General features: G+C 35.2%; 1 protein-coding gene across 1 annotated transcript in view; it reads right to left on the bottom strand.

Annotated features, from left to right (window-relative positions):
* Nucleotides 1-12,011, bottom strand: part of CTNNA3 (catenin alpha 3) — a 1,522,505-nt gene that overhangs the window by 1,122,869 nt on the left and 387,625 nt on the right. Inside the window, exon 7 of the mRNA XM_037062679.1 lies at nt 413-616. Coding sequence (XP_036918574.1) covers nt 413-616 — 204 coding nt within the window. The remainder of the gene's footprint in view (nt 1-412; nt 617-12,011) is intronic.

Raw genomic sequence — 12,011 nt, 5'->3', positions numbered from 1 at the left:
AGGATTGACCTTATCTAATACAATCTAAAGTCTAACTTTGGTATTCACCAACTTTAGCCTGAGAAACTTATCCTTTCCTTAATCTTTTTATTTTTTAAACTGATGTGCAAGTCCAGCTTCCTTTCTTCCATCATAACTCCCTTCTTCAACCAGTATTTAGACACTGTCTCAATCGAATCAATCATACGTAAATAACCTCCTGGTTGGATTCCGTCCCTAGAAACCTCTGCCGCAAAAAAAAAAAAGAAAGAAAGAAAAGAAACCTCTACCTCACTGCTGTACAATGTGAGCAACTAACCACTCAAACAATCCATGTACAATTGTGTACTCATTTCTAATTTCTCACATTCTGTACACAAAAGGAAACTCAGCACATACCCAATGTATAGAAGGGGGTAAACCAGTTACTCACGTTGTTCATGTACTCTGAAAGCAGGTCCTGGAGGGCCTGGCGAATGGCATTGCATTCTGCGATAATCCGCTCCCGATGGAAATCCCTCGTGCAGGAAGAGTCCGCCAACAGAGCAGCCCCACTGATAATGGCTTCAAGACGTTGCTCGAGTGATGGTCTTATTTCCTCCTCAGTCACTGTGAGTGGATCCAGGACAATTAAATTCTAAAGGAAAAACACATTTGGATGGTTAGAACTTCAGAGCACCCATTTTAAAGATAAATAAATATTATTTTCTTTTCATGTTTAGAATGCAGGAGTGATAAGAAGTCACATTTTTACTGCTTCACCTAGTCCACGCATAATTCTATGTAGCATTATTATTCAGGTGAGTGACAAAAATTGTACAATTATGAGCATCAGCTCTAGATTCAGACAGACCTGTATTCAAATCTTGCCTCTCACCAATAGTGTGAGCTAACTTATGTGTCTTCTGTAGTCAGAGTCTCACCTTCTTGACTTGTAAAGTTGGAATATTAATGTTGCTTGCCTCATAAAACTGTTGTAAGAACAATATGAATGCTTAATACAGTGCATGGCACATTATTATTTATAATACTCACTCTAACACAGAACTTCATTGTTGACATAATATTTTCACATACGTAATCAAATCCTGACAACACTATAAAGACGTGGGCAGCAAAGATATTGTTAATCACATACTTGAATTAATGATGAGTGAGGCTGAGACTGTTTTACCCAAGGTCACTGAACAAATAATGGCAAAGTTCAGACAAGTACCCAGGTCTAATAATATCTAGTTTGATATTCATTTCATTATGCCTTACTATAAATCATACACTCTAATTAACTTTAACATATCTAAAAGAATTTGAAACATAAGTATTCACTGAAAATGTAAAACTCCATCTTTCTATTGATCTATTATAACTTCTAGCTATTTCCCACTATTGAAAACTGGCATGGTATTTTTAAGGTTTCCATTAGATATAGGTCTCCAAGCAATAGAAGTCAAGATAATCTATACTCTCTGAAGAAAAGATGAAAGGTATGAGGGTCTAATGGTTCTTTGTAAAATACCTCAAGAGATGAAGCTTTTCCAAGGTTTAAAAGGCATAATGTGGCAATTAGGGAATTAGTATCAAATAAAAACTCTGTGAATAATCATTAACATAAAATGAAATCATTGAATAACTTTCAAATGTATGTATATGTATATATCTACACACACACACAAATACACACTAAAAAACATTGATCTTCAGAGTGTGTGATCTTATCATTAAATTTTATATATACACATAGAGAGAGGGTCCTGTGTACATTTTGTGTGTCTTAAACTGATCATTGCACTACGTTACATTATAATAAATATTTGGGGATCAAAAGTACCCAGGATAAAATTTCAAAGGCTATAACTGTGGGAGTAAGCTAGTAAGAGAAAATTATTACAGAAATAATTTTAAAACAATGAGAAAAAATAAGCACTAAGTAATGTTCACATATAATACAAAATATAAATTCTATTTTATATGGAAAAAATAAAATTAATTTTACAAATGCCAAATTTAATATTTTTGTTGGCCAATGATAATCTTTTTGATGAGACAATAATCCTAACCATGGGCTTGGCCATCAGTCAGGGATTCATTTACATTTAAATTTACCTCCTTATTTCAATTGCCCCAAATATTCCATTCCAATGTTTCATAATAATAATGAAAACCTTTTGAAAATGGCCTTCCATTGTAACATCATCATTAAGAGACACTGTGGGCAACAGCCCTGCCCTTTGATTGTTCTAGTGCAATCAGATGTGACAGGAACATTTAACATGTCTCCAGCACTGTGATGATACAAAAAGAAACTAAATTTCAATTCTGTTTACCTATAAGAACTGCAAGAAAAAACTAGTGATTTGGGGATGTGATTTTATGTCAGAAAACAGCCTCTATTACAGGATTAAGTCATTCCATTTCCTACTCTATGGGCCCATTGCTCAAACTATCGTAACCTTTGGATTTTCACTTGTTTGACATGTAAGACTTCTCAGATTTTTCATGCTTGTTGTAGACCGCTCTGCCTGGTTCTAGGAATTGTATCTGTGGCTAAGGGCTAGTGATGACCTTTGGAATGCAAGCTGCAGGAGACAAAGCTTGTCTCTGGTAGCAAACGCTGCCTCAGTTTACTCTCCCTGCCCCCAAAGCTTGGTCTGAAGTCAATGACCAGTAAGACCCCTCACAGTGGGGGGCAACCTAAGCCAGACTCCATCACTTGGGAGGCCTTCATAGAAGGACTTGGGTGGGGGGGCTCTGCAACAAAGAGGGAGCAATGGACTCTCACCCCCAGCTTTGACATAGCTAGAGTCTCCTTGTTCTCTGGGAGAAGTGCTTCCTGGCTCCAATCCCCTTAAGCCTGAATACCTGTGGGGGAGGGGTGCAGCTCCTTGCCTTGCTAGAGCGTGTCCTGGGGGAAAATCTGGCATCACAAAGACTTCCTGATAAACCTGTGAAGTCTGCTCTGCTAAGAGTGCTTTCATTCATATACTAAGGGTTTGAGCAAGAAACCCTAAAACTCTGTTCCTGACAGACTCTGACTCATAGTAAGCCCTCATATTTCTTTGAAATGTTATCTACTGTTTGATCCTTGCCACCCTGTATTTCTGTGTATTACAACCCAATAAAAGGCCCTGGAGGAGGGGGCTCAAGGCCTTTTTCCCCTGAGAAACTGGCCACTGCTCACTACTCCTCCCCAAGCAGATCACATCATGCCTCAGTCATATTTATGCTCATCCGTAGCACTCGAGGGGACTTGCAAGGAAAGTCGCCCCCACACATGCTTACCTGACTCAAACCATGGCATGCTCTGACATCCGATACCTACATACAGGCCTCTTGATTCCTCTTAAGCTACTGTCCTTCCATTCATATTCTGTAGCAGTTTTCCCTAACTTTGTCATCAAATCAATATAAAGGTAAATTTTAAAACAACTTGAATATTCTATGAAATAGTACTGTATATTTGAGACCTAGTGAAATAAAGAACTGTCTCTTGTGGACTTCAGTAAACTGATGAAATAAGAATATCCATACCTCATACCCCGACAGAGACACTGATTTTACAATGACCCGTGAATGAAAATACCTTTATGGAAGCCTGGAATTATAGTTGAGAGATTCCAGCACCCAGTGGAGAAAAAAATAAAAGAATAGGGGCACTGACAAATATAAGAACAGTTTCGCTTTACCCATGTCACCCCTCTCCCAAGGCAGCACAGCTCAGTGCCAAAAGAGACTGAGTGGCCGGTAATTTCTCCCATGGGAGAAAGTGAGAGCAAAGTCAGCTTCATCAGCCTTGTATGATGGTGCCCAAGTGGCCCATTTCCATCTCTTATCAGCCAGAGCATTGAGGTGATTGGAACAGCTGAATAACTGATGGATAGCTGAGAGCAAAACAAAGAAGTGGAAGCTCACAGCAACCAGTGCATGGATCTCAACCAGCAGCAGATCCTACTAGCGTTATTCAGACTCCAACAAGTGTCTCACACACAGACCCAGTAAGGACCCTTCACTGCAGACCACACAACTGGGTGATGTGCAGCCCCAGCACTTCATGCACCACACCTTCCTGTAGCCAAGATTCCCTGCTGCCCTGTGGATGATGCATTCCAGCTCCCACAAACAGCACACTGTTAGACTGGCCAAGAAAGAATATGCAACGTTAAACACTTCAGGGCATTGCCCTAGGGAAAATAAATGGGAGGCCCTCGCACGCAGCTTGAGTTTGTGGCATCAAGAGAAGGCACACAGTCTAAAACTTACCACTTAGGGGGAACAGAAGGAATAATAGAGATGGAAATTTCCTATCGCCTAGTGACACTGTAGCCATGGTAACATTGTATCGAAATGAATTACACATGTGTTTGTGTTATGCTGGTGTAAACAAACCTACTGTGCTTCCAGTCCTATAAAACAACATCTTTGGTGACTAAACTCAGCAGATTAGGTATAGTCGGAATGTACATCGTCACAATAAAGGTCATGTATAACAAGCCACTATTGACATCATATTCAATGATGAAAAGCTGGAAGCTTTTTCTATAAGATCAGAAACAATACAAGAATGCCCATTCCTGACACTTTTATTCTACATAGTACTGAAAGTGCTAGCATGAACAATTGGACAATAAAAAGAAACAAAAGGCACCCAAATTAGAAAGAAGTAAAATTGTTTCTGCTGGCAGATGACATGCTCCTATACACAGAAAACTGCATACACCATCAAAACTGTTAGACTAATAGCAATTTCAATAGTTTTAGGAAAAAATCAACAAAAATCAGTTGCATTTCTATACACTAGGAACAAACTACTTAGAAAAGAAATTAAGAAAATCTGTTGCAATAACACAACCAAAAGAATAAAATAATTAGGAATAATTTAATCAATTAAGTGATAGATCTGTACACTGACAAGTATAAAACATTGATGAAAGAAATTGGAGAATAATAAACAAGCAAATGAATGGAAGAATATCCCTTGTTTATAGATTTGAAGAATTCATGTTGTTAAAATGTCCATACAACCCAAAGTAATTTACTGGTTCAATGCAATCCCTATCAAAATTCCAATAGCATTTTTTGCCAAAATAGAAAAACACCATCCTACAATTAATATGGAACCACATAAGACCAACAGTAGTCAAAACAGTCTTGAGTGAGAAAAACAAAGCTGGAGGCATCACACTTTCTGATTTTAAACTGTATTACAAAGCTATAATAATCAAAACAGTATGGTATTAGCATTAAAACACCCACATAGATCAACAGAACAGAATAGAGAACCCCAAAATAAACTCATTTACATCCAGTGAACTATTCTCAACAAGTATGCTAAAAATGCACAATGGAAGAAGTACAGTCTCTTTGATAAATGGTGCTAGGAAAACGGATAATTGCATGCAAAAGAATGAAATTAGACTCTTATCTTACACCATACAAAAATAAAAAACCTCAAAATAGTTTAATGACTTAAATTTAAGACCTCAAACTGTACACCTCATAGAAGAAAACATCAAGCAAATATCTTTTATGTTCACCTTTGCAACAATTTTTTGCGTATGACACCAAAAACACAGATAACAAAAGCAAAAGTAGACAAATGGGACTACGTCAAACTAAGAAGCTTTTACACAGAAAAAGAAACAACAAAATGAAAGGGCAACCTACAGAATGGAATAAAATATTTGCATTCTATATACTTAATAAGAGATTGATATCCAAATTATATAAGAAACTCATACAACTCAAGAGCAAAAAAAGAATTTATAAATAAGCAAAGAACTGAATAGGTATTTCTCTAAAGATGATATACAATGGTCAACTGGCCATTCTTAAAAGATCAATATATATAATATTGGTTAGAAAAGGGAATCTTTCCTAACTGTTGATGAAAATACAACTTGGTACCATATGGAAAACAGTATGAAGTTTCCTCAAAAAACTAAAAGTAGAACTACACTACCATATTATCCAGCAACCCCTCTTTGGCATATGTATCCACAGGAATTTAAATCAGGACCCCAGACAGATACCTGTACTCCTGTATTCACTACATCATTATTCACAACAGCTAAGATATGGGAAAAAATAAATACCCATTGACAAATGATAAACAAAGAAAGTGTGTTTTATGCACACAATGGAATATTATTTGGCCTTAAAGAGAGTCCTGTAATTTCTGGCATAAAAACAAATATTATATCATCTCAATTATATGTGGAATGTTAAATAGTCAAACTCATAAGCAGAAGAGTAGAACAGTAGTTTTCAGGGGCAAATAGGAGAGGAAATAGGAAGGTGATGGTCAAAGGGAAGAAAAGTTCTGGAGATATCTATACAGCATAGCACCTCTAGCTAACAATACTGTATTGCATACGTACATTTTGCTAAGAGGGTAGGTCCTTCTTATGTTAAGTGTTCTTACCATACCAATAATAATAATAATATAAATGATGGGGAAAACTTTTTTGTTTGGGGGAAAAAAACCTTTTTTGATGGTGAAAACTTTTTTGTTTATATGGGGGAAACTTTAAGAGGCGATGGATATGTGTGTGTCATTGACAGTGGCAAGGGTATACTTATCCCAATTCATTTAGTTGTACACATTAAATACGTCCAGCTTTGCATGTTAGTCCTATCTCAATAACTGTTTTACAAAACAAATAAAGCTCATCTTTTAAAAAAACAGTCATTCTTCTGAACTAGCACAGGAATGAGTTGAAACATTTTTCAGTGTGTTTTCATGGCCTTAATTCCATGACAAGTAAACAACAGGATGTTATATTTTCAGGACCCTATTCTATTGAACACAGAATGTATTTCCCCTTCTTCCTAGGTTCTGCCCAATACACACTTACCTCCCTAACACTTTGATTGCTGACAGGAAATTACTTTTCATAAAAGTAAGAATTCTAATTTCATTGTCTTCTATTAGATTGCCATATTTTAGGGAATAGTATAGTTTAAGGGTTGAGAAACCAAGTGTAACTCCTGACAGTAGTTAGCCTGCATTTGCATACTGGCTAATTAGCCATTAACAAGCTTATCTATGCTGTTATCATCTTCTGTACTCTCATCACTCTCAGCATAACTTGTAACTTCTTTCATTAATGAATCTGATTCCTCATTTTTCTTCACACTATTTCTCAGGATTGGGGACTTTAAGTAACTTCCATAGGACCACTCAGCTAGGAAGTAGAAGAAGCAAGATTCCGTCCAAATAAGCCTATTGTCAGTTCCATGTTATAACTCTTACGCAATACTGTTTTCACTGTCTTATTAAATCATTATGAACCATACCATTAATTTATAAATGTGAAAACTGCAGGTGAACAAAGTTATGTAACTTGTCTGGTAAAGGAGCAGAGTTAGGATACTAATCCAATTGTATACAACCCCAGTCTTGGTGAAAGTACTAACCCCATAGTACTTTCTACTACGCTGGGGAAACTGAGATGAGGCAACCTGGTAAACCTCTCCATTTGTACCTCAACATGCTTTTCCATCCATTTTTTCTTCCCATTTGCCTTCAAAGATGATCTCTCCCTCTCCCTCTCCTTCCCATGCCCACCTCTTTCTTTTCAAGGCTAACTTCTCTTTTTGTACTCTAATCTCATACGCCAGGTCCTCTTCCATGATTCCTTCCTTAAATTTTGAGTTCCTCTTCAGAGTCCACTCTGTGCCAGGAACTGGAGGTGAAGTGGAGAGCATCCCTTATGCTCCTTACGGGGCTCACAGCCTAGAGGAACTGGCAGATATTAACCAAATAATTATATAAATATATATCTGTAATGTGGATGCATGATATAAATAAAGTATTGAAAGCAAAGTAGAGGTTGACCAGGCATAATTGGATAATTGGGTAAAGAATCAGAATACAAATAAAACAGAGGTAAGCTCTAGAGAAGTCAGAGAATTCCCAAAATGGGCTTTAAATTTCCACAAAATGTGGAATTGAAAATTTGGAGGTAATCTTACCCAGAATTTATCAGATCTACTTGAATAGGCACCAGGATTATAATTACGTGCAACTTAAAGCGACAGGCAGAACATTGTGCAACCTGAAAACAAGGCAAAGGGAAGAGCTGAGCTTTACCCCTCAAACAGTTAAATCTCCTGGTACAAACTTCAGTAGGGCACAGAACACTTCCTGAAAGGCAGGGGAGAGGTCTGTGCAGGCACAAGGAGAATATAAATTGCATTTATCTATAAAATAGAAACATAGGAAAATCGGGCCCTGAAAAACAATGATTACAATTAAATTGTAAAATCATTGGCACACTCAAGTATTTTAAATATAAAGAATGTATATGACTCATGGACTAAGAGTGTGATAACCAAACCAAATGATGATACAGGGAATGAATTTAAAAGCTTTAAATCTTTTATTGGGGAAGCTGTAGTTTAAATCAACATTGCTGATCATTTTCCATTTTCATTGCAGCCTAAAGCCTATCTTTCAGGAAAGAACACACAATGTGAAGGTTATTTTAGTTAATATGCGTTATGGTGGAAAAAGTCTCTGTGACCTTGAGAAATACAAAAATAAATGCTAACTTTTTAAAAGATTGAGATCATGGCTCAATATGTATTTTAAAGTGATTAAGGTGAGGTGAACCCATATAAAATAAATTGGAAGAAATGCCATAATATATTATAGAGTAAAAAACAAAAGTTGCAGAATGATATACAGTGGCATTATATATATTTAAAAAGTAAGCACACAACAATACTTCAGATTTTCCTTGAATATATAAAGTATATACCATGTTTTTCAGACCATAAGACACACCTAGGTTTTAGAGGAGGAAAATAGGAAAAAAAAATTGAAGCAAAAAATGTGGTAAAATATTTAATAACATAATATTTCACCAATGTAAATGTAAACAGAACTCAACAACAGAATAATTAACAACCATTATTCCTCCCGAATTTTGGAGGGGGAAAGGTGCGTCTTATAGTGTGAAAAAATAATGGTAAGACCCTAGAAAAAAGTGTAAGGAAAAAGACCAATGCCATAGCAATTGTTATCTCTGAAAAGAATCCATAATAGGGTATTAGTCAAAGATTTAATTTTTTATTATAGCCAAATATTTGTGTAATATTTATAAAATTATAATCCAATTAAAAACTTAAACTCTTAAAGTTTAAAAAATGATAATTATGAACCAAACATGTATTATTCCTTTTGATGCTAGATATTCATCAACTAATTATTTTGGATCAAAATAGAAAAAATAATGCTTCCTTTATTTACCAGAATGAAATATGATATCATGCTTTCATATTATTTTGAAAGAGTTTAAATTGACTATGTTGGGTTTCATCATTTTAGAAGTTTATTAACATGTCTTTTGAAAAAATAAAGACTCATGACCGCCAAGTGCCAGGGCTCTCTTTTGTAGCATCAGAAAACCTCAGTATGAATCTTGGCCGTCCACTCACATTGAGAAAGTAGTTTAAGTTTTGCGAACCTTTATTTCAGCCATTGTAAATTGACAAAAATAAAACCTATGCCTATCATATAAGATTTAATTTAATGTAGCTTGATAGAACATCTTAATATCTGGTGGGGTCAGCCCTGCCTCATAGTTTCCTACTGATATTACTTTTACTTTTATATACACTACCATCTATTCCTCATAAACAGAGCCACAGTATACTATGAAGGAAGCTTCACTTCCTAAAACAGAGTACTCTATATACAACACTCTATATATGGGAGTACATAGCCAGGTATTCAAACCACAGATATTTATTAATCATCCAAACTTCAAATTCTGAGCAAGGCCTTGGCGATGGCTGACCAGAACATGTAGGAAGTCATAAAAAATCTTTAACAAGCTGGAACATAAAATCAATATAGTTGGAAAAAGTTTTCTGTATTTTAATAAACATGATGTAATAAATCCTACTCATCATTCACATACTTTATACTATGATGAGATTGATCCTATTTACATTCAAGACACAAAAAAATCTTACACCTATTCTCCAAAGTGAAATTGCCTATCAAAAGAGATGTAGCTGTGATTATAATCAAGTACCAACATTCTTCACAAAAACACATGCTACATCTCAAGTTGGAAGCAGTAAAAATAATAACCACATAGCATAAATGAGTTTCTCAAGCCACCATATTATCAATCTTCAGAGTGAGTGATAAAAATGGAACAGAATTTTCCTTATGATTACAACAGAAAATGCTACTGAGAAAACTCACAGGCTCTCCTTTGTCTAGTATATCCCTTATTTTAATGCATTTCTGCTTAAATAATCTAAAGAATATAAGCTGTAAGTATAAAAATTTTAAAAAAACAAAAAATATGAGCAATAAACTACAAATTAAGTCAGATGATCAACATATTATTTATACTACTTTGTTGAATTAGTATAATTTACACAGAGTTAACTACATAATCAGTTATATTGACAAAATGTACACAATTTGCATTGTGTTGTATATGAACAGAAAAATAGAAAATATTTCAGAAACACATTTCATATGCTTATAAATGTGATGTACAGATTCCTTTAAAAAAAATCTATATAATAGGTTTAGACCACGTAAATATACCAATGAGGACTGTGATAGTGGTTTAACCAGAGCACCAATAAAAAAAATCTCACCTGAGGTAGTAACCTCTCATTCTAGGCATATTTCTAGCAGAATCCAACAATTTGATTTTTGCATAGTACCATATCATGAATTGTTTGCTTCCTTTTGTACCAAACAATTAAAATAAACTTTCAAGAATTCTTCTATTTTCAAAGCTTCATTAGATATTAGGGGGATGCAATCAAAACTACCATGAGATACAACTGTAGATCTGTTAGAATGGTTATTATCCATAAGGCAAGTTATAAAAAATACTGGAGAGGTTGGGGAGAAAAAGAGAATCCTCATTCACTGCTGGTGAAAATATAGACTGGTATAGCCACCATGGAAAGCAATATGGAGGTTTCTAAAAATATTAAGAATAGAGTTACCATATGACCCAGCAATCCTTCTTCTATGTACCTATCCCAGAAAACCTAAAAACATATATTCACAAAGATATGTGCACCCCTATGTTCATTACAGCATTATTCATGATGGCCAAGACAAGGAGACAACCAAAGTGTCCTTTGAGAGAGGGCTGAATAAAGATGTTGGAATACTACTTGGTCATAAAAAATGTTACTTGGTCATAAAAAAAGATGAAATACTGCCATTTGTGACAACATGGATGGACATTGAGAATATTACATGGAATGAAGTAAGTAAGTCAGAAAAAGATAAAAACCATTTGATTTCTCTCATATGTGGGATATGAAACTGCAACTCATGAACACAGACAGCAATGTGGTGGTTGCTAGAGGGAAGGGGGTGGGAGAAGTAGGAGGTGGAGGGAACCTAATATATGGTGATGGAAGATGGTTTGACTTTAGGTGCAGGGCATACAGTGCAGTGTACCGATCTAGTATCATAGAAGTGTACACTTGAACCTAAGTGATGTTTTTAATCAATGTCACCCCACTAAATTTAATTAAAAAATAAAACAAAATCAAAAACAATAAAATGATTGTAGCACAAACACTTCCAAGAAGATGTTAATTTCCTTATAATATTAAATATAATGTTGAATGAATCTTAGTACATTTTCTTACTAGAATATTGCTGAGGCAATGTATTTAATGAAGGAACAAGTGGAGTCTTCATTATTACCTATTTGAAAATATATGTTTACACATTTGTTTTATCTCTGCTCATGGTATGTTTTTAAACTATGTGTAAAAAATCCTAAAACTATATAAGCAAGGATGATTTACTCTTTGTACAATGAACTTAGAGAAAATACAGATGGTTTTTATGCACAATAACATCACTAAAAATACAGCATACTCCAATATTCTTAATTCTCTCAGTAACACCATGGGTGTCCCACCTTCTTTGTCCATGAGTTCTGCTGATTGCAAACCTAATTGAATACAAAAGTGCAAAATATAAACAAATGTTTGAATAGTTCCTGCCACTTCCAAGGTTTACAGCAGTCCTT

The sequence above is a fragment of the Sturnira hondurensis genome, unplaced genomic scaffold (genome assembly GCF_014824575.4).
Source record: "Sturnira hondurensis isolate 20B ecotype Veracruz unplaced genomic scaffold, ASM1482457v3 Scaffold0014302, whole genome shotgun sequence".
NCBI classification, from domain to species: Eukaryota; Metazoa; Chordata; class Mammalia; order Chiroptera; family Phyllostomidae; genus Sturnira; species Sturnira hondurensis.
Note: the sequence above shows the minus strand (reverse complement) of the source record. Positions and strands in the feature narration are given on the sequence as shown.